This window comes from Lontra canadensis, unplaced genomic scaffold, assembly GCF_010015895.1.
Source record: "Lontra canadensis isolate GAN:19392208 unplaced genomic scaffold, GSC_riverotter_1.0 scaffold12, whole genome shotgun sequence".
In the NCBI taxonomy this organism is placed as follows: Eukaryota; Metazoa; Chordata; class Mammalia; order Carnivora; family Mustelidae; genus Lontra; species Lontra canadensis.
In genome coordinates this window covers 9453121-9477198 of record NW_022631006.1, presented here as the reverse complement: position 1 = coordinate 9477198, position 24078 = coordinate 9453121, and the positions used below count along the sequence as shown (strand labels likewise).

General features: G+C 37.9%; 1 protein-coding gene across 7 annotated transcripts in view; it reads right to left on the bottom strand.

Annotated features, from left to right (window-relative positions):
• MYO5A (myosin VA) overlaps positions 1-24078 on the bottom strand; it is a 185942-nt gene that overhangs the window by 68789 nt on the left and 93075 nt on the right. For all 7 annotated transcript variants that reach the window (XM_032856449.1, XM_032856451.1, XM_032856452.1 and 4 more), the window contains exons 6-14: positions 23769-23912; positions 21404-21485; positions 20974-21081; positions 19106-19212; positions 12411-12676; positions 11493-11574; positions 7147-7287; positions 4954-5079; positions 3680-3763 (exon numbers count right to left, since the gene is read on the bottom strand). In XM_032856449.1, the coding sequence (XP_032712340.1) occupies positions 3680-3763; positions 4954-5079; positions 7147-7287; positions 11493-11574; positions 12411-12676; positions 19106-19212; positions 20974-21081; positions 21404-21485; positions 23769-23912 (1140 nt within the window). The remainder of the gene's footprint in view (positions 1-3679; positions 3764-4953; positions 5080-7146; positions 7288-11492; positions 11575-12410; positions 12677-19105; positions 19213-20973; positions 21082-21403; positions 21486-23768; positions 23913-24078) is intronic.

Genomic DNA, 24078 nt, shown 5'->3' with positions numbered 1-24078 from the left:
TTCTATCATCCTTCATTTGTCTACCTACTAACTCAAATGGTGAGTACCAGCTAAACAAACTCACTGAAAATCTCGGCAAGAAGGCTATGACAAACTAGTTCTCCAATACAATCAACAACACATTAACATTAACAGAGTTAATGTTATGGAAAACAACACAGAGTTATAAGGAAAAAATTAAAAACCCTGCCCTTGTCCTGTAACCTTTTATATTTGTTTTCAAGGGATTAATAACTTGATTGCATAATTTCTGCAATCAATTTTGTGTTGTACCAGGTTTGCACTACGAAAGATTATTATAAGATCTGGCATTTAACAAGTGGATAGATGGTATTAGTTAGTATGGAAGGGAGACATTTTATGGCATGAAAGAGATTTCAAACTAGCCTACAGGAACACCATGATATATGCATATATCTTTACAATAGTCACACATTCCACATTAAATAAACCCTTCAAATTATAATAGCAACTACCAATTATTTGTCTAATAATTTCAGAGTATCTCCAGAAGAAATAATTTTCGTAGGAGAGTTCTTCCGTTAAAAAACAAAGTCAGAGAATTTCATTTGCTCTTAATGTGTATTTAATCATAAGGGTAATTTAGGAAATAACCCACAATGTATAAAACAAATTATTATACAAAACATACCAATAATGGTTGCTTGCTACACAAATGAATCTCTTCATCCCTTTTAAAGGGTTGGCTATAAAGAGGAAAACATGTTGCACCACTATCTTGTATCACAATGTTAAAGCTGCATTCCAAATAGGAAAAATAAGAGTCTCTAATAGATTTGATTTGAAAACCCAAGGTATGTGTATCGTGCGCCATCCTCCAGCTCCAGCTACAACAAAGCTACATACACTGCAATTACTCCCAATGATTCCTCAGAATCCATCGCTACCTTCTGATAATTAAGGACCCACCAGCCAATCAGAAAAGTTAGTCGGAAGAAAGACACGAATGATTATGGGTACCTGGGCAATAAGAACCTGTGAATGTTCCATTTAATCTAAACTACCTAGGCAGAGTAATGACATTAGAATTTTATGGTTTTCATCACTATTCATAAATAGAAATGATGTGAAATGTAACTTAATAGTACTCAGGGATTGCAACTGTGAGAGAATTTTCTCTTATACATCAGTCCTCTAAGATATAAAGCATTAATGTCCAGTGCTTATGAGTATAAGTGAAAACTGACTTTTTTATAGACACACAGAGTCATTATTTTTCCGAGAGTTAAAACTAGAACTTAGTCTTGGCTAACAGACACACGAAAAAATGCTCAATATCACTCGGCATCAGGGAAATACAAATCAAAACCACAGTGAGATACCACCTCACACCAGTCAGAATGGCTAAAATTAACAAGTCTGGAAATGACAGGAGTTGGGAAGGATGTGGAGAAAGGGGAACCCTCCTACACTGTTGGTGGGAATGCAAGCTGGTGCAGCCACTCTGGAAAACAGTACGGAGTTCCTCAAAAAGTTGAAAATAGGCTACCTTGGGGCGCCTGGGTGGATCAGTGGGTTAAACTTCTGCCCTCGGCTCAGGTCATGATCTCAGGGTCCTGGGGATCGAGCCCTGCATCGGGCTCTCTGCTCGGCAGGGAGTCTGCTTCCCTTCCTCTCTCTCTGTCTGCCTCTCTGCCTACTTGTGATCTCTGTCAAGTAAATAAATAAAATCTTAAAACAAAAATTAAAAGTAAATAGGCTACCTTATGACCCAGCAATTACACTATTGGATATCTGCCCCAAAGATACAAATGTAGTGGGCACATGCACCCCAGTGTTTATAGCAGCAATGTCCACGATGGCCAAACTATGGAAAGAGCCCAGATGTCCACCGGCAGATGAATGGATAAAAAAGATACGTGTGTGTGTATACACGCATATATATCTATACATACACAATGGAATATTACTCAGTCATCAAAAAAAAATCACACCATTTGCAATGACATGGATGGAATTACAGGGTATTATGCTAAGTGAAATAAGTCAATCAGAGAAAGACAATTATCATATGATCTCACTGATATGAGGAATTTAATAAGCAGGCAGAAGATCATAGAGAAAGAAAGGAAAAAATAAAACAAGATAAAACCAGAGACAGAGACAAACCGTAAGAGACTCTTGAACATAGGAAACAAAATGAAGGTTGCTGGAGGGCAGTGGGATGGAGGGAAGGGGTGGCTGGGTGATGGACATTAAGTAGGGCATGTGATGTAATGAGTACTGGGTGCTATATAAGACTGATGAATCACAGGCCTGTACCTCTGAAATCCATAATACATTATATGTTAATTAATTGAATTTAAATTTTAAAATGTTTATAGAATATTCCCTCAGAATTTAAAAAGACTCTCTTAGAATAAACGAGGGAAACAAAAGTGCTGGTCAGTAGTCTAAAAGATTTATATGAATAATTTATTTTTTAACAAATATTTGAATATTCATTTTGCTAAACTAAGTTTACTTTCAATTATTTTGAGTGCATAAGACCATGTTTCCAGTGCATCCCTTTAAAATGATACAGCAGGGTGCCTGTTGGCTCAGTAGGTTGATCATCTGACTCTTGATTTCAGCTCCAGTCATGATTTAAGGGTTCTGGGATGGAGCCCTGAGTCATGCTCCCCACTCATCGGGGAGTCTGCTTGTCTCTCTCTCTCTCTCTGCCCCCAAACTCACTAGTGCTCTCTCTTTTTCTAAAATAAATAAATGATTCCTTAAAAACACATACATACATACATAATAAAACGATGTAGTAAAAAACCTATTTTCTTTCATAATTTCTCACAAAGGCAAAATGGAGTCTAGAACCACTGTGCAGACAACAATTTCACATAAAACTGAAAGACAACAGGGGAGCCTGGGTGGCTCAGTCATTAAGCATCTGCCTTGGGCTCAGGTCATGATCTCAGGGTTCTGGGATTGAGCCTCAACTCAGGGTCCCTACTCCGCGGGGAGCCTGGTTCTCCCTCTCCCACTCCCCCTACTTGTGTTCCCTTTCTCACTGTGTCTCTCTCAGTCAAATAAATAAACAAAATCTAAACAACAACAACAAAAAAAAACAAAACCTGAATGACAACACTGCATTGTGGTTGAGAGCAGACTGAGCCAGACAGCCTGTGTTTTAATTTTGCTTAAAAACACATTAGCTATGGGGTGCCTCGGTGGCTCAGTGGGTTAATCCTCTGCCTTCAGCTTGGGTCGTGATCCCAGGGTCCTGGGATCGAGACCCGCCTCAGGCTCTCTGCTCAGCAGGGAGCCTGCTTCCCTTCCTCTCTCTCCGCCTGCCTCTCTGCCTATTTGAGATTTCTGTCTGTCAAATAAATAAATAAAAGCTTAAAAAAAAAAAACACATTAGCTACGAAATCTCTGTGCTTCAGTTCCCTCATCTCTAAAATGGGAGTAATGATTATATCACCTCATTATAAAAATTACATGAGTTAACATTTGTAAGGCGTTTAAAAGGCAAAATATTTATACAATCTGAAGAGAAACCCGACACACACTATTATCTGATAAATTAAAAACTAACAGTAAAGCTGATTTTGTTAGAAAAATCACTATTGTTAAAAAACTAATGTTTAAAAAAACAAGAAACTAATGCTTAAGTAATTAACACTATTGAATATATCCTGATTGTAGAAAGCCTATACATTGTTACCTTGCTGGATTTCAGAACTTTAATTTGTTCTTCAAAAACAGTGTCTTTATTCTTTTCCAGAAAGCCTTCACACTGGTATTCCACCTGGAAACACATGCAAAAATCTTCTTAACTACCAGATTTTTTTTTTTTTTGAACAGATATTAAATCAACCACAAAAACATTTATTAGGTTCAGGCTATATGACTGGTTCTCAGCAAACTGGTTATCAGTTTTAGTTTAAGAAACCAGTACCATTCTTGGGAAGAAGTATGTTAGCTCTAGAGTAAAACTCCTCAAATATTGTTTTTCCTAGGGAACAGTGGTAGTGCTAACTAGTTATGGTTTAAAAGATCCTCCCAATTCACAGGTAGGCAGACTCATAAGAAGTTGACTCGTCTCACTCATGCTGACGCAAGAAAGCTCCTTCACAGCTAAGCTAGTGGACCTTCTTGTGACTGAGATCACCATCCTGGAGGGGTAGTTCTCTTGGGAGACAACTGGGTAAACACTGTATGATTTGTTAAAGGGAACTACTCAAGAACAGACTGTTCCTCCTTCCAAAACTCCAGTGACTTTAGGCATCTGCTACTCAAGTTGCTCCCCAGGTTATAACACAAAGCCCTTAGGTAACCTAAAGACATTCCTAGGTTTCCAGCTAGGACTAAGAAGACTTAGAAGACCCTCAATTCCTGAAGGAGACCCCAGGAAGCTTACCCCCCTTAACCCTACCCACATCTCCTTTAAATGTAAATTAGCCTCATTGCTCCTGATTTTCTGAGCACACTACTAAACTCATGAAGCAGTAGGTCCACATGACCCGTTAGCAGGAACCCACTGACTCAATCACAGTCTCTATTCTGATCCCTCTAAGGTTTGCAGCAGTCCGAGGCAGCAACCTGTAATCAAACACATTAATATTTCTACACTGAAGTATGTAAATATCCAGCCTAACTGAGATAAATAAAGACTATATATAACCTCATGTTACTTCAAAGTCAGAGATCAGGTCTAGACATAAAATGAATTATGAAGAGAATTTTTAGTTTTCAGAGTTTCTTGGATTTCAGAATTATACAGGATTGTAGGCTCATATTTATTTCATAATATAATTCCATTTATAGGAATGGAAAGGAAGAGAAAACCACCCAAGCAACACTGAAAAATACTTTTCCTATAAGACACTAAAGGATGCAAGTTTCAGCAAAGATAAAAATGATATCTCTAGACATCGATTTTTTTTCCTCTTTGAACTTAAATATTCAAAAAGAAAAAAGATAATAAAGCTTCCTTACTTTGTCAGCAAAATGTTGGATGATGAAAGCTTTGTTTGATAGACGGGGCTTTTCAAAGAGTGCACATTTGTTCAAATGTGTGTTGTACAATTTTTGGGCCCAAGTGTCATCTGTGCCTTTGGGCATCTACATTCCGGGTGGAAAAGAAAAGGAAAAAAAAAAAAACCAGCAAAAACAAAATAAGAATATTGTTATAAGACTTTTATGAGTTATCAACCAAGAGACCATTTTTTGGCTTTTCTAACAACTTTTATATTCAATAGGAACTCATTCCTTCCACATTACTCTGTTAGATGACGAAAATCAGTTACCAAAGGAAAGCAATGACTGAGACCTTTTCATGGGTGACTCAGCCCAATCTTTGGGCAACTCAATCTGGCTATACCAGGAATCATCAAATAAATATTCTATCAGCTTTTAAAACAACAAGAGCCTCACAAATAAAACATGAACTATTATGATTTCATGTTTTTTTTTTAATTTTAGGCAAGCTATAGGCCCACTGTGGAGCTTGAACTCATGACCCCCATGAAATCAAGAGTCACATGCTCTAGCGACTAAGCCTGCCAGCTGCACCATATCAGGTATTTTTAAAAATTTGTTAAATAAAGGTAACATATGCACAGAGTGAAATATTTTCATAATTCATAAAGGTTTAAAATGAAGAGTAATTTTTTTCATCATTTCCACCAATTTTATCTTTCTGTCTAAAGGTATGCACACAAATAGAATCATTCTATAAAATCTTTGCATTTTTCTTCTTCTTAATAATAGCATTCTTGTATTCATGGCCATTAGGTTGTTACTCATTTTCTGTTATTATAAAAATGGCCAAAATTGCTTCTTTTACATATATACCTTGGATACTTTTGCAAGTATATTCATAGGGTGAATTCCAGCAATTCCACTGTTGGGCCCAAAGGTAATTTTGGACCCACTGTTGGGTCTAAAATTTTATAATTTTGAAAAATATCGTCAAATTCCCCCCAAAATATGCTGTATTAACTCACATCTTACCATCAATGAATGGTATTATCAAATTTAAATTCACCTATCTAGAGCACCTGGGTGGCTCAGTGGGTTAAGCATCTGACTTCTGATTTTGGCTCAGGTCATGATCTCAGTAGTCCTAGGATTGAGCCCTGTGTTGGGGTCCCTGCTCAGTGGGAAGTCTGAGATTCTCTCTCTCTCCCTCTGCCCCTCCCCCAGCTCTCTCTCTCTCTCTCTCTCTCTCTCACTCTCAAAATAAATAAATAAAACCTTAAAAGAAAAAAAAAACTTGCCTGTCTGATAGGTAAAATGCAGTATCCCATTTTTGGTTTGATATGCATTTTATTTAATTTCAAGTGAAACTGAGCATTATACTCATTCTTAATGTTGTAGGAAATCTGATACTTAGGAGGATCAATCTATGGTAAGTTGTAATTTATGGCATTCAAACTAAAGAGGAGTTAAGAGAAAGGATATGTTATTTGTCTAAGATCCCTCAGCAGTAAAGCCAGAGATCCATTATTTTCCCAGCACACTGGGTCTTCAAATATTAAAACTAAAACTCCCTTTCTACCATATATATCAATAATAAAGAACAAGCAGTCAATTTTAAAATCACAGATATTTAAGACTATTATTTAAAATATCTTTTGTACAATTTCTTGCATTTCTTTAAATATGTCATATCACTGAACAAAAGACTACCAAACTGGTAAGCAGTTGTGTCTAATGTCAATTTTTTATATAACTGAGAAGCTGCTGAAAAGAGAAAGGAAATTCCCCAAGTTTTTTTTTTTTTCAAGATTTTTAAAAAGATTTATTTATGTATTTTAGAGAGAGAGTGAGAGTGCACGTGAGGGGAGGGGCAGAGGGAGAGAGAGAATATCTCAAGCAGACTCCCTGCTGAGCACAGAGTCCCAATGCGGGGTTCAAACCCAGGACACCAAGATCATGACCTGAGCTGAAATCAAGAGTCGGCCACTCAACAAAGTGAGCTACCCAGGCGCTCCCAAATTATCCCAGTTTTGATTGTATGCAGAACCCTTTGGGTCTAGTGACCCTTTAGAATGCAAGTAGGGTGACCTCTTATTTGTGGCCACACTGGTACCTCATGGTATACCAATGAATCTGTGCTTAAACCCACCTACCTCTGACCTTGACATGTCTCTTGATAGACTAGGTATGTCAGAAAATCATATTTACCTTGCATTCTTCATCCAGCAAATCTAGAATGCCCAGTTTAGATTCTATAAGATTAATGCAAGGCTGATTATCATAAAAATCTATGAGTGTCCAGGGAATTTGTTCCTTCATATATTCTTCCTGTTCTAATTTGAAGACATGCTGAAATGAAAAAGAAAAAACAAAACTGGCATTACTGTATCATTACAAGTAATGTTAGTCAAGAAATGACATTTATGGAAAACACTCTAAGAGGATATGAACATAATATGAGATAGTCCATGGCTTCCAGCAACAACAATCTTGTGGGAAAAACATGTTTTACACATGGAGAGTGATATAAGAAGCAAATAAAATCCACAGATAGCAAAGCCTCAGCTACACAGGATTCTTGGTAAACAAGTAAATCTACGTGTGTGGGTATGTTAAAACAGCTGACAATGTAGCAATCTTTTAGATTTTTTTTTAAATATGTATACAACCAACACTGTACAATATACTTTTTGGCCTCAAATTATTGCACAGTGCTGCTAACAATGCCTTAGCTGGCCTTGAACTATGCAGAGCAGATGCCCTCTAGACTACTGAACCATGCCGGGTGATGCTTGCAGCACAGCAAAGTAATTCTCTTAAGGGACAGTGATGTTGAAGTTCATGTGCCTCAGAGTGAGGTAACAGTGTTTTGTGTCTGCCTCCATCACTTTCCACAGTCAGGGAATCTACAGCTCAATTCTGTGAATTCTACATCCAATGCTGCAAGCAGCTGCAACAAGAACCAATCCACTGCTCCTTCTGCTAAATGCTTCAACCACCATCCTCCAACCACACTGCTTCTCATCTCCAGTCACTCATTTAAGCAACAATATGTATCGACCATCTATTATGTGCCAGACACGGCACACCATTAACAAAGGAGATGTGGGTTCTGCGCTCAGGGAGTTTGGAAACTTAGTGGGAAAAACAGACAAAAATCAAGTAACCACAAGGAATCACAAACTATAGTAATGTTACAAAGGAAAATAATGTAAGCTATGAGAACAAGAGTCCTTATCTAGTTTGGATACAGGGTCGTGAGGCAAGGCTTCTCTGAAGACAGGCTCTGTGATAGGAGCTCTGCAGATGAATGGATGTTAAGTTAGTCTAGATGGAAGGGCAATCCAATCCCCGATACCGTTCTTGCTTCAGGCTGCCCAACCAATACAGCAATCCATAACTTCTAGTGTCTATAAGACGTTAATGACCTCTACTTATTGTACTTGGGGATTTCTGTTTTCTTTTATCTCTTCTGATTCCCTTCTTCTCTTAGACATTTTGATCCTTTTTCTGGAAAGGATAGCCTCCTGTGGCTTTGACCAGACAACACATATTTTCTAGGCCCCTAATCCCGTGAAACTTAGGTGTCACCAAGATTTCTGATACACATGCTCCTTGTGCACTTAGAACTTTCTTACTTTATTCTGCCTTTATTATAATGTCCCTCTTGGCTCATTTGCAGCATTTACCAGCTGCAATAAGCTTCAATAATTTAAAAAAAACAAAGTGGTCACCCATATAAATATTTATGTCATGTTGATCAGAAAGTAAATTTCTTCTGCTCTTATGATGAATGAGAAGGCAAATGGGACACCATGTGTTAGCAGGATGCCCTGACTGATGGCACCAATAAGGAACGAGCTCTGTTCTTTTTTTAATTTAATAATTTATATGCAGTCTCCACACTGACAACAGAAACACTGCTCCAGATTTTAAATAGAGCTTGTTTCTTATACACAATTCTATGCTAGTTTGGAAAAGTCCATGAGGCCTCAAAAATCTTGGATACTCAGTTGTCAAAAAGACAATGTCGGCATGAGGTTCAATGTGGCAAGAGATCCTGAGTCAATATGTAATGCCTGCAATCTCTAAATACGCCAATCACCGAGTTTCTCATGCCCACTGCCCCACTCATAATCCCTGCCAAGGGTGGCGTAAAACAACCAGGTTCTTTACTTTGAAACCCTATGTTCCTAGTCACAGCTGGTCAACTGCTAGAGATCTCTGGTGGAAAAATGAATGAAGTTAATCAGATTCCCTTTGTTGGGTATAAGAATTTAGAAATGGGCAATCAACAGTCCAAGCTAAAGCTGATTCAGAATGAATGGGGAAATGGCAAGTTAAGAGGGTGAGAGGAAAGGGGTGCCTGGAAGGCTCAGTCGGTTAAGTATCCAACTCTTGATTGCAGCTCAGGTCTCTGGGTTTTGGGATCAAGCCCTATATCAGGCTCCGTGCAGGGCATGGAGGCTCCTTGGGATTCTCTCTCTCTCTCCCCCTCTCTCTCTCCTTCTGCCCCGTCTCCCTCTCTCTCCAAGGGAAAAAAAAAAAAAAAAAGAAAAAGAAAAAGGATGAGAGGGGCAATCCAACCACTGCTGGGTTCAGAGGGAGCTTGAAGTGACTGAGGAAGCAGAAACCCTGAGAAAATATACACAGAAGAGAAGGGAAGAAGAAGTCATCTGATAGTAAAAGGGAGTGGAGCAGCTGTGCAGAGAGTAGCTAAGATGCAGCATAGTGTGTGTGTGTGTGTGTGTGTGTGTGTGTGAGAGAGAGAAAGAGAGAGAGGAGAAACAGATTGACAGTGACAGAGGGAAAGAGAAAGAGAAACGAGAGAGTCAGAAACACACATGCAAGGACATGGGGTCCTTGTCAAATAGACAAACAAGCTAGTCCCTGGTGAGACCAGTGTTGGTTCCTTACATTTACAGTCATCTTGTGCCAAAATATACTAGGAAAGAGCAGAGGCTGTGGCTCTGATTAAAGTATTAAGAAACTCAGTAAAACCTTGAGAAAAGATAATGCTCAGTTTAGTCTCTGACAGGTCTTTATTAATGTTTCTTAAGCAAAGATGAAAAGGACACCAATAACATTCTTATGGAAACAGTCATAAGCTGAAGGCTTGAAGATCACCTTTGCATTATTTCACTGTGCTAAGCAGCTTAACTTGACAAATAAAGAGGGTCTAAATTTTCATCAAGTATACACAATATTTTAAAAAAATCAAACAGTCTAAAGGTTTGATGATGACAAGCAAGAATCCCTTGTCCCACCCTTCAATCCAGTCTCACTCTCTGGAGGAAGCCATTTTTAACTTCCTTAGTTATTTCTTCTGATACTTACTTCTAAAGGATATGTTTATCTACTATTTTCTTATGTATTCATTGTAAATATCATCTATTGATTTCTTGAAGAGGCAAATGTGGTCAAATTCATATATACCACCTCTCTTGAGTCAAATTCATATATACCACCTCTCTCTACTGCCCGTCCCCTGTCCTCACAATATTACTATTTTTAGTTCTTCTTTCAATTTTTACTAATTCTGTAACTTTAAACAATACCTTTAAACTTCTATTTTTTGTTCATTAACTAGAGACCATGCCTCTTGTCCTCTCTTTTTATAAAATGAGGATACTAAGGACTCTTTTCCTGTCCTTCAGCTCTTCCATCTTCAACTCTTACGAGTGACTTCTTTGTTTTTTTGTTTTGCTTTTTAGGCAATTCATTTTTAACAACCTCTTTCATCAGTACTAATAACCATCCCTAATCCTGCACTTAGAACTATGCCTGGTCCATGTTGATAATTTTACATATTCTAACTCATTCAATCTATGCAACTATATGCAGTAGGTACTATCATTATCCCCTTTATACAGATGAGGAGACTAGGGCCCAGGAGGGTCAATTACCCTGCCCAAGGTCCCATGAATAATCAAAGCAGAATGAGATTCCAACCCAAGCAGTTTACTTTAGAGGTCTGTGATCTTCACTATTACAATGTACTGCCCCTCATTTTTAAACACCTTTAAATTCCCCAATACCGTGATAATACTTGATGATATTTGATACTACAACTGGACAAGAGCCATTTTCAAAATATTCCCATTGCTATTGTTGTGGTGGATGTCTCAGATTGTTGAAAATATGTAAAAAAAAATATGTAGAAAACAGTGTGTGCTGATTTTTCACACTGGGATCTTGAGGATACAGCAAGTAGGAGTTATGATAGTCTTCACTCCATGGGAACAACACACTAAAGGATATCCTGGGCTCAAAACTTCAAACTGCCTATTGTTACCACCTAATGCACTTCCTGTTTCAATCACTCAATTTATTTTGACCCAATTTTTACTATTCTCAGGTTGCAACCTGGGCCATACACATTTTTTTAACACTGCACTCATTTATTAACCATAAGTTCCTCAGCAGCTCAGTTGTTCTAAATCCCACATAATAATTGCAATTTATAATCTCATTTCAGAAACCAGACTTGAAACACAGAGTAGGAATTCAAAAGAATTTATAGTAAAATATTAGTTAAGAAAGAAAATTCTTACCATATTGAATTGTTGCTGTAGTTTTTCATTTGCATAATTTATGCAAAACTGTTCAAAACTATTTATCTCAAATGTTTCAAATCTATAAAACGAAAAACAGTATGTTAAGAGGAGAAAAAGAAACAAACAGCTTTTTAAAATATTCAAAATGTGCCCATTAGAAAGAAAGAAATGGGAAATTTCCCAACATTCTGAAACCTCTTTTCCACATCAGTGAAGATAAAGGTTTATAAGTCAGTAACATGGAATCTACACCCAACAGACAGGCATCAGCCATGTAGCAGAGAGATTTTTTTTGAAGGCTCCAGCATGCAGCAATGTTCAACACTATGAGTTTTTGAGGGCTAATTCATCCCCAGGTGGGGAACAATCGTATTTATGATAAAGCTACTGCTCTTGTCAATTTATAGATTCAGGGCCTATATTCACATAAAAGGGAACTGAGAAAAGAGATCTCATAGGTTCTTCTGAAAAACTATATAAGATAATTTTAAAAATTAGGCATCAAAACCCACAAATATATAGAACTGTATTAACAACTAAATGAGGGTACCCAGAGGGGCACCTGGGTGGCTCAGTCAGTTAAGCATCTGCTTTCAGCTCAGGTCATTATCCCAGCCAGAGCCCTGGGATAGAGTCCTGCATTGGGCTCCCTGCTCACCTGGGAGTCTGCTTCTCCCTCTGCCCCTCCCCCTGCTCATGTTCTCTCTCACTCTCTCTCTTTCAAATAAATAAAATCTTTAAAGGAGGGCACCCAGAGAAGGCAAACTAGCAAATGAAATAAGATTTTTAGAAATGCTCTTCTAATTTTCTTTTCTCCTTACCAGTAGGAGACAGAATCTAGGACCCAGTCAGAGTTACTAGATAATCTCTAGAAAGAAATGCTCTGTGGCAGACCATTAAGCCAAATACACTTACCCATATATGTCCAGCACTCCAATAAAAGAGTGCTGTTTGACAGCAGAATGGAGGGCCTGATTGACATGATCTACGATCCAGCTAAAGAGCTTGGCATAAATATGCTTGGCCAAAGCATCACGGGCATTTGTGGCCTGCAGCTTAGAGATGGGCTTGATGTATGTCTCTGTGGCGGTAGCGAGTTTCCGATGGCAGAGCCAGTGACACATCTCCTCATAGTCTACGCCCATAAGGTCAGAGAAGATGCTGAGAGGTTCATGCTTGGGCTGATAAAAGAGAGTGGGTTATTTCCTATGACCAAATCAATCAAATAAGAATTTACTAAAAGAACACAAAGAAGTAACAAATAAACCCAGCAATTTCTTTGTTATAATGAACACCCAGATCACTTCAACCTGATCGGTGATAATAATCTTAGTTATCCATTAGACTAGCATCTAGACAGCATTTTATGATCTCTTCTAGGGCTCGTTTCACACGCTACATCTTCCTTTCTCTTCACTGTATTTGTTTGTATCTGTCTTCGGGCACCTTTATTCAGTCAGTTGATCAGAAGATCCGTCAGCTTGTCAACAAGTATTTACTTAGTGCCTACGACATGCTGGTAAATAAAACCAGACATGGCCCCTATCTTCCTAGAACTTACAGTCACTAGGGGAAATGGATATTAGTCAAACGACTGCTCCCTAAAATGTAAAATTACTGCAGAGAACAAGGGTGCTATCCTATGATTCCATGTGAAAGGACTGCGCTCCACTCAGGAGGCAAGCGCCAGTTGTCTTGAAAAACAGAGTTGAGATTTGAAGAATGGGAAAGTGTTAACTCAGTGAAAGGGGAAAGAAAGGGTCTTCAATCTGAGGGCATAGCTGGTACACAAGTCCTGTGGTGGGAGAAAACTATAGTATGAGGGACTAAAGCTAAGTGAGGGAGAAAATATCTGAGATGAAGCCAGAGAGACAGGCAGAGTCTATACCATGGCTGCTCTTTATCCTGAGAGCAAAGAGAAGTCACTGAAGGGTTTAAGACAGATAACTTGAGAGTTATTCATAGGACTTCTTAGACTAGAATCTCTTTAATCTCTATCCCCTACAAGGTCTTCCATAGGCCCTGATTTGAGTAGATTGAGTAGACATTCAATAAAACCTTGTTTAGTTTAATCTACACAAGTGCACTACATTTGTGAACATCTTCACTCACATGTTTCAGTTGACTCTGATGACATTCCTGGGGAATAAGCAGGATGAACATCGCTATCTTGGAGTGAAATCCAAGAGGATAGCTTATCAAACAACACATGGTCAATGTATGTCACTGTTGTCATTAGAACCTGGGTGTCTTGGCATTCTCACCTCCTGACCCTTCCCACTGAAGCAGTCCCTTCCTTCCCTCACCCCCCTCCTCCTGAATGGTCACTTCAGATACAAATTAGCATCATTACCAACAGCATGCTATATGTCCCTTAAATAAGCAGCTAATTTCATTCATATAAATTATGACATTAGTACTTTCTAAACGTATTCTATTTGAACAACATGACCATACTATTAGATCACAGCTGTAAATTTTTTGTTCAAATTTTCTGTAACTTTACTGATTTTTAGACTTCTTCATTTACCTCTTCTCTTTATCTGAGAAAAGTCAATAATCTCTCACTACAATAGAACTATTTCTTCTTTTGGTTTCTGTTGATTTTTGCTTTATATATGTTAAGTCTATGCCATTAAGTACATGAAAGTTAAAAAGCATTACATCTTCCTGATGAATAAAACCTCTATTATTACATAGTACTCTATTTACCTTTAGTATTGCTTTGGTCCCAACTATTTTGTTGAATATCAATACAGGCTCTGCCAGGGGTTTTTTTTAGTTATTATGATGTGTCTTCTCTAAACTTTTTATTTTCAAACTTTCTGTACCTATATGTTTTGGGGATGCTTTTTTCAAAAGTATTCAGCTGAATTCCTACACCAGTTATCCAGTTGTTATCTAGTACTTTAGTTCCATGTTTTTAGGGGGAACAGGGGCTGATCATTCTCTTTAACTTTTTTTCTAGACTAATTTTAGACTAAGAGAAAAGTTTCAAGAGCAGTACAAAGAATTTCCTTCACCCAGATTCCCTAAATATTATTATTTTACACATTTGCTTGTATAATTCTCTCTCCTCCACATATATGTACACACACATTAATTTTTTAGAACCTTTGAGAGTGGGAGGAAAAAAACAAAATGACAAAAACCTTTGAGAGAAGTTCCATGCATGATGCCATTTTAGTCCTAAATATTTTCAGGGTGCAACTCCTAAAAACCAAAGACACTGTCTTATATAACTATGATATCACCAAGAAAATTAGAAAATTAGCAATGACACAACTCTATTATCTAACCTACAGATCCAATCCAATTTTTTTTCTGGCTGTTCTAACAGTCTCTGCACAGGAGTGGGGGAGATATTTTTACAGTCCAGGAACCAGTCTAAGTTCATACACTGAATTTAGTTGCCATGTTTCACTAGCCTCCTTTAATCTTAATAGGTCTTCACTCTTTTTTTGTTTGTTTGTGACCTTGGCCTTTTTAATATAGGTCCTTCAGTGAAGGTCTGTATGACGCTGCCTCATGATTAGATTTGGGTCATGCCTTCTCAGCAGGAATACCAGAGAAGTGATGTTGTGCTCTCAGTTCACCACATCAGAAGTTATTTTATGTTCAACAGTCATTTCTCTAAAGACATCCAGATGGCCAACACCGGCATGAAAACATGCTTAATATCAATCATCACCAGGGAAATGCAAATCAAAACTACGATGAGATATCACTGCACACCTGTCAGAACAGCTCAAATCAAAAACACAAGAAACAACAAGTGTTGGTAAGGATGTGGAGAAAAAAAGACTCCTCATGCACTGCGGGTGGGAATGCAAACTCATGCAGCCACTCTGGAAAACAGTATGGAAAAAGTTAAGTTTCCACAAAACACTGTGGAAAAAGTTAAAAATAGAACTACCCTATGATCCAGTAATTGCACTCCTGAGTATTTACCCCGAAAATGCAAAAACCCTAATTCGAAGGGGTGCAAGCACTCCCGTATTTATTGCAGTATTATTAACAATAGCTGCACTTTGGAAAAAGCCCAAAAAACAGACTCTTAACTACTAAGAACAAACTGATGTTACCAGAGGGGAGGTGGGCGGGGGAGGGTGAAACAAGTGATGGGGATGAAGGAGGCACTTGTGATGAGCACCAGGTGTTGTATGGAAGTGCTGGACACTATACTGCACATCTAAAAATAATCTTACACTGTATGGTAACTATACTGGGGTTAATATTAAAAACCTGGAAAAAAAAAAAACCATGTTCACTATAAGCTACAAACCAGAGAAATAAAGAAATTTCTTTTTTTTTTTTAAGATTTTATTTATTTATTTGACAGAGAGATACAGAGAGGGGGGAACAAAAGCAGGGGAAGTGGGGGTTGGGGGGAAGGAGGCTTCCTGCTGAGCAGGGAGCCCAATAAAGAATATCCTTAAAGGCTTTTTATTTTTTTGTTAAAGATTTATTTACTTGAGAGAGAGAGCAAGAGGGTGCCTGGGTGGCTCAGCTGGTTAAGCGGCTGCCTTCTGCTCAGGTCATGATTCCAGAGTCCTGGGATTGAGCCTCGAATCAGCTCCCTGCTCAGTGGAGAGCCTGATTCTCGCTCTCTCTCTGCTTGCCTCTCTGCCTACTTGTGATCCCTCTCTCTATCTCTCTCAAATAAATAAATAAAATCTTTTTTAAAAAAAGAGAGAGAGAGAGAGTGAGAGAGAGAGAATGAGAGGGGAGAGGGTCAGAGGGAGAAGCAGACTCCCTGCTGAGCAGGGAACCAGGGACTGGATCCCGGGACTGGATCGTCTGGTTCATGACCTGAGCTGAAGGCAGTTGCTTAACCAAAGGAGCCACCCAGGTGCCCTTTAAAGGCTTTTTAAAAGCAAATGACAGCAACAAGTACAAAAAAAGAAGTTCTGTGATGTTGATTGGTTTTTCCACTGGTCCTGTCCTGTGAATTGCAGTCACCTAATTAAGGGAATGCCTGCCTAGTTTCTCCACTGTAAAGATGGCTATTTTCCCTTTGTAACTAAGTATTTTGTAGGGAGTTCTGTCTTTCCTGGCCCAATACAGTATTCATAATTATTATTGTTTTAATTAATGAAACATTTTCTGTATTGGCATGTGCTTTCCTAGTTTATCGATCCACCATTCATTCTGTACTTTTAGATCTATCTTGGGTCACTTTCCTTCTACCTAAACCAGGTTCTTTAATATTTCCTTTAGTGAGGACCTTTTGGTGACAAAATCTCCCAATTTCTATTTGTCTGAAAACACTTCTATTCTTCCCTCATTCTGGAAAGATCTTTTTATGGGATATACAATTCTAAGTTAATAGTTATTTACTCTAGAGCACTGAAGATAGTGTTTTCTAGCTTCTATTATAGTTGAGAAGTGTGCTAATGGTTTAACTGTTATTTCTTCAAAAGTAGTTATGTCTTATCTCTCTGCCTGTTTTAAGATTTTTCTCTCTGCCTTTGGTATCATTATGGTGCGCCTTAGGTGGATTTCTTTTTATTTATCCTAATTAGGATTTTGTGGACTTTCCTTATCTGAGGTTTAGAGTCATTTTCACAATTTCTGAAATTTGTGAATAATTATCTTTCAAATATTATGTCTGCCTCTTTCTCCCCCCCCCCCCCCATGAATTCTCATTGGATTAAAATTAGATTTTATTATTCTATCCTTCACCTCTCCTCTGTTAAGTGCTCCATCTCTGGGTCTGTCTTGCATTTTGGGTAATTTCTTCACATCTCTCTTCTAGCTCATCTCTTCTCTCCTCAGTTGTGTCAATTTGCTAATAATTTCTTTTAGCATTCTTAATGGGTTTGACTCTTATCTGTTGTTTCACCTAGCTCCTTCTGTTTTGTTTCTTTGTGGAATTTGTGATTTCTGACTATGAACCAATTATTTGTTGCAAATTTTCTCATGGGACTTTATTGAGACTTGGATCATCCAAAGTAGATTATAGATTTATATTTGCTTCTGACAGGCATCTAAGGCACCACCAATCCAGGACCAATTTCAGCTAAGTTTTCTGTATTTAGCTTTCTGAGAACTATGAAATCAGTCTGGGAGTAACTGCGAGGGTCAGTTCATTACCATAAAATTTTAGGACCTATTTTCTCCTACACATAGGCACCAAGGTTTGCTCAAGCCAGATCAACTTTTCTTTGTACTCTTCAAGTAGGTGGTGGGCAAGTTTATTACTAGTTTCCCATTTAGGGCCTCAGCTTTAGGCAGGAGTTCCCCTGTTTATATGAGTCCTGGGCTTTGTCTTTTGTTTTTTGCACTCTACTTGGCTAGGAAAACTAAAATTCATGGTCACTTGGCTTCAGTAAAGGCTGTCAAGATGAGCCCTAATTCCAGGGTTCTACTTCTTTCTCATAGCTCCTATTTTCACTTAGTTTCTGGTCTCTGACTAAATTTTATATATTTATTAATTTTTTAAAAAAATATAATTTATTGTGGGGCATCTGGCTGGCTCAGTCAGTGGAACATGAGACTCTTAATCTTGGGAGTTGTGAGTTCAAGCCCCATGTTAGGTGCAGAGATTACTTAAAAATAAAATCTTAAAAAAAAATTTAAAAAAAATATATATATATGGCTTATCCAGTATGAAGATCAATCAGAGCACCCAGTTGAAAATTGCTGGAAAAGAAAGTCTCATTTTACAGATGAGAAAACAGAAGTTCAGAGAAGTGTAAGCAACTCACCAAAAAAACAAAGCATGATTAAACAGTAAAGTAGGGACTGAATCCAAGCAGAGACACAAAAAACATGTATTTCAAAATTAACGTCTTATTTATGCAAATTTAAATCATGAATTAATCTACATGTAGATTTGCTAATATCAACTTGGGTATCTGAAGAGTGAAACATAAATCTTCAGATTGTGTCCTATCACATTATTGAGGAAGCAGGATGGAAAAATAATTAATTATATTAAAACTTCCTCGGTTCTAATACAGTTAGAAAGTACCTAAAACTGTGTGTGTGCACACACACATGCACATGAGTTATATTTGATGGTGGTGATCAGCAAATACTGCAAATCATAAATGCTCAATGAGGACAACCTGAGACTACCAGGTTTTGTTACAATTTAAACAAACACTTCCACATATGGAATTGGGTTTTAATTCTCAGTGTGCAGTTATCACTATGTGTGAAAGAATATGCAAATCCTAGTGAAGACACTCAGTCCCCAGCCATCTAGTTCCTCTTCACAGGAGTAATCACTGCTAATAGTTGTTTCAATAACCTTTAAACTATATTACAACTCCACAGCTGAAGACAAAGTTTTTAATTACTGTTATTTGTACCATGGGCCAAATGAACACCTCTTCCTAGACATCCCCAGTCCAGCTTTCACACTGAATACTAATACTTCCCACCTCTGTTCATATGGACCAGACATGAATCCAAGTTCTCCTCTTCCCTACCCCTAACACACACAATCACTGTGCACGAGGGATTAGCATCCATATTTCTTACCTTCAGTTCACAAGTCTACTTGGGATAATTTATCTCTCTGATAATGATAATAGAGACTTCAAATATTAACAAAACTGAAACACAAGGAAACTATTACACTAAGCATATTCTGCACTTACAGGTATCGTGCAGCTGTCTGAATCCCGAGATGTAAATGCAACATTGCCTAAGTGAAGGATGCCAGCAAGTATTCGGAAAATTCCCATCTGGTAAGACTCACTAATTCCTGAAATAGAGTAAATGATCAAGTGATAATAAACTATTGCAACAGCCAATATTAAGCCTATTTTAACCCTTGAATATTGCCAAAGGTGCAGATGGTCACATGTCATGGTTAACCACACTTTCATCTTTGCTGACATCAACATGTAACACAGTGTAGCATCATGGTTGAGAGCACGGGCTGTGGAGTGAGAACTGGCTCAAGGGCAGGTGTTGCTCCTGACCTGCCATGTCACGTGGGCACATAACATCACCCTTCCATGTTTCTGTTTTCTCATGTGAGATATGGAAATAGTTGTGACTACCTCAAAGGGAATCCATGAGCATTAAATGAGAAAATGCATGTAGTCGTGTAGTATACTTAGCACACTACGGGACACGTGGTAAATGCTAAACAAATTATCATCGCTGTCATACCCTGGATTTAAGTATTTTACTAACATTATTACCTTTTCTATTTTCTCTATTCCCAAGTGCAAGTTGTAGCCCAATAAGGCTATTTTAAGTCAGATTATTTTAATTACTCCTTCTAACTACAGACCAACTATAAGTTAAAGAGATCCCAAGATGAGAAGTGTTTGGGCCCATGTTGTACCCAGCTTGATGAGGGAATTTGAAATGCAGCATTAGAGTAGCAACTGATGGATAAGGCAGGATGAGAAAGCTGTATAGCTTTGGCATTTTATCAGATCTGGCTTCATTTTTCAATAAAGTAAGAATTTCCTGAATATTAGGTATAATTATATAGAAGTAAAAATAGTAAAATTATTTTCAAATATGTAATCATATACAGGGTAATTGAGAGTTGATCTTATAATGAATATTTTTATTATCTCCTAATTATGACTTTTATAAATTTGCAATTTTCTATTTATGAATAGATTTAGCCCTAAAATTATAGCAGTATTTTTCAAACTTTAATGTGCATATGAATCACCAATGGATCTTGTTAATGTGCAGATCTGTTTCAGTAGGTCTAAGATGGGGCTTGAGTTTCTGAATTTTTGCAAGCTCCACTATGGTCCTGGACCATACTCTGATTAGCAATGCTTTTAAATTAAATTAACTCACCTCATAGTACTCATCAAAATACCAACACATGATTTTAGTCATTTATATTTTGAGGTTTTTAAAATAAATAATTCACCACTAAAAGTTGTAGTTCTAAAGATTAATTTACTTGCATGTAGACCCCATATTTTTTAAATCTCAGAAACAAGACCGCGACATTTGAGCCATGTTTTAAACACTGGAATAGTCTACTTGCAATACAGTGTTTGTCACTACACAAGCTCAACCACATTTCCCAAACACAAACAACCCAAAAAATAAGGGCGAGACAAACAAAACAGCCAGAACCCTACAAAATGTGAACTTGAACTTGTTCAGGACCTCATCTCATTTAGCTTTAGGTTTCAGATTCTGTGAAAATTAAAACAAAGAATTACAGTTAGTCCTACCTCCCCTAATGCCTTCAGTTTATTGAAGGATAATTTGCATATACCATAAAATTCACCTGTTTTAAGTGTACTATTCAGTGATTAGTTGTATAACCATTACTATAATCTGATTTTAGAATAGTTCCCATCACCCCCCAAAAAACCCTTGAGCTCATTTGCTGCCCCAAGTTATTTTATAAGGAACAAATGTTAAATCTCCCAACAACACTCACCACCTAATACAAAGCTAAGCCAATATTCCAAACAAAGACTGCTTGAATCAGAGAACTACTGCTCCTAAGAGCTCAAAAATAAAATTATATTACCTAGCAGAGTGCAGGCCTGCCTGGTATGTGCCATCTCCTTGGTATCATCAACTCCTTCAATCACAGGACTGCCACCTTGCTTCGTGTAATGAAAGTTATTTGCATTTCCTGTAACGAATGAAAATAAAAGATTTGCAGCCTATGAAGATGCCTTGAATCCTACCCTTATGTCCACTCTAAAGCAGAGGCAGTGATAGCCCAGTTAAGTGGACTGCCTGTGGACTCATCACTCATCTTAAATAGGTATCCACTCAAGGCCCATCCTACTTCACCCCTTCCCCATCCCCAGGTTATCGTGCAGCCAACTGCAGACTTCCTATCATTTTATTCATAAATATTTTAGGATTAGATAATCTCCTAAATAAGTTTATGTATGCAGGAATAAATGGAAAACAATACCAGAACAATAAATCTAACACCATATCCGTACCTAATCGCAGCATTTTAAATTCAGGTAACTTTGCTGAAGCACAAAGCTGGTAGAAGATATGATAGTTTCTCTCCTCTTCTGCCTTTGAAATAAGAAGAGTTTTTAATTATAGCATTTTAACCTAAAACCCTGAAAATTCAATCATAAAATAAAATTTTTAAAGATGATGATGATGATGATGATTATTCATCTGAGAGAGAAACAGAGAAAGACAGAGCCCAAGCAGCGGGAGAAGCAGAGGGAGAAGACCCCCACTGAGCTGGGATCCCAACTAGGGGCCCAATGCCAGGACCTGAAGATTATGACTTGAGCTGAAGGCAGACACTTAACCATCCAAGCCACCCAGGTGCTCCCAATTTTTTTTTTTAAGATTTATTTATTTGAGAAAGAAAGAGAGCAGAGAGTAGGACAGAGGGAGAGAATCTCAAGCAGACTCCCCACTGAGCACAGAGCCTGATCAGGTCGCTATCCCACAACCTTGAGATCATGACCCGAGCTGAAATCAAGAGTCAGACACTTAAACTACTGAGCCACAAAGGCACCCCCATAAATTGAAATTTTAATATTTAATTATCTCAGTTAATAAGTTATCCTTATACCTAAATTTCCTAATATAGATTTATGATTATTAAATCTCATGATTTATCAGTCACGTGCCTATATGTATGAATGTGTATCTGTTGGTCACAGTCAACAAAAAATATCTGATAATGGTGCTTTTTGAAGTAGAGAACAGTTTGGTATATGCCGCTGTCGTAAGAGATCATTGCCTTTGGGGAAAACTAAAACCCTGTTTTTGAAGTATAGGTATCCCCTGCTTTTCTAAAGTTCGCACTACACCACTTCATTTTTGCAAAAAGCCTACATTAGCACCTGTTTTGCTAACCAAAGGAAATCCAAAGAGGCTCTTTTACAGAAAAGCAAAAACTGGTGTTTAGCAGTTACTTTGTGGTGAGCCATTACAGAGGCCGCATTCCCCCAGCAGCAAGCGTGGAACCACCAAACTCTTTACACAGGAACTACACTCAGCATCTTGGCATCGAGCTGCCATAGCTTTGAACTGTGTCTGTGAGCATCTGTGCTTTATCTCGATTTATTCTGTGCATCTGCTAGCATGTGTCCTAAGGTATCAGAAAAGCCTAAGAGAGGTTATTTTTGGGGTCTGGGGATGCTCAGAAAATTTTCCATATAAATTAATGGTAATTTTTTTCTTCACTTCACACCATTTCAGCTTATAGAAGTTTTCATAGGACCAATCTACTTTTGGAAAAAGGGGTAAATGTGTATTCAATATCTTCTCACAGTACCTCTCAGGCTCATGGTCTTCCTAACACTTTAAAGGAAAAAGAATATTCTATCTTTACCATATGTCAGACCAGATCATCTCCTGTGATTGTTTGTAAGAAATCCACAAATGCACTGCATCATCTACATCATTTTAGTTTATACATTTTAACATTAATAAAATATTTTACAGAACAGAAAATAAATCATGTATAATTTTAACATAATTTCTTGGTATTTCCTGACAGTCCTTTTTCCACATACATACTTTAGAAATGCAGCTGTAATAACACTGCTCATACAAAACTGAATCCTCATACTCCACCATCATATCCTTGAATTCTGCAGTGTATTCAGCTGACTAAATCACAGTGTGGCCTCAAGGTCAGGTCTGATCCCCAAAAGGGGCTTATGTCTAGTAAAGGAGATTCCTTAGCCTTCATTATTTAAACAATACCATATTCTAAGAGAGGAAAAGTAAGAAAAGAGGACAAGGAACTAGGTTCAAAATGTAACTCACTGAAAACATAATCCAATGTCTTCCCTATCAACTAGGAAATATGAGACTTGAGAGTAAACTAGTAACACCTCTTGGGGCACCTGGGTGGCGCAGTCAGTTAGACGTCCGACTCTGGGCTTCAGCTCAGGTCATGATCTCAGGGTCATGGGATGGAGTCCCATGTCAGCTTGCGCTCAGCAGGGAGTCTGCTTGGGATTTTCTCTCTCCCTCTGCCCCTCCCCCTAGTTATGCGCACTCTCTCTCTCTCTCTGAAAGAAAAAAAAAATCTTTAAAAAATATAAACTAATAGCACCTCTTTTTAATTAAGCTATAACCATCTGCAGGAAAAAGTCTAAACCATTAAACCTAAACCAGAGCCCAGTCCCACAGATTATTAGTCTAATGGGTTTGCCCTGCCTCTGACAGGTACCATTTTATATATTTCAGCCCAAATGTGGTTTGTAGTAATACTGTCATAATATGCCCAAGAGTATCTGCAAATAAAATACATACTAGCAAGCATGAGCTCTAGAATTATATGGCAATCTAACAAAAATTTATACATGCAGCTGCCCACCTTACCTGGAATACCACTCTGGATTTCTCTAAAAGGTAAGTTCTCATATTGGCACCAATGATTCGGTATCTCTTATCAAAACCAATTTCAATATACTTCCCAAAACGGCTGCTATTATCATTCCGGGTTGTCTTAGCATTTCCAATGGACTAAGAAGCAAGGGGAAAAAAAAGTATCTTAGAAGTACAGTTCATGACATGACATTTACAGAGTCTGTTCAGGAAGAGATAGGACAGAGTGTAACACAACGCTTTAAAACTGATTCTTTTAAGAACAGAACTGATTTTGCACCTGCAAGTAAGTACCAGTGTATGC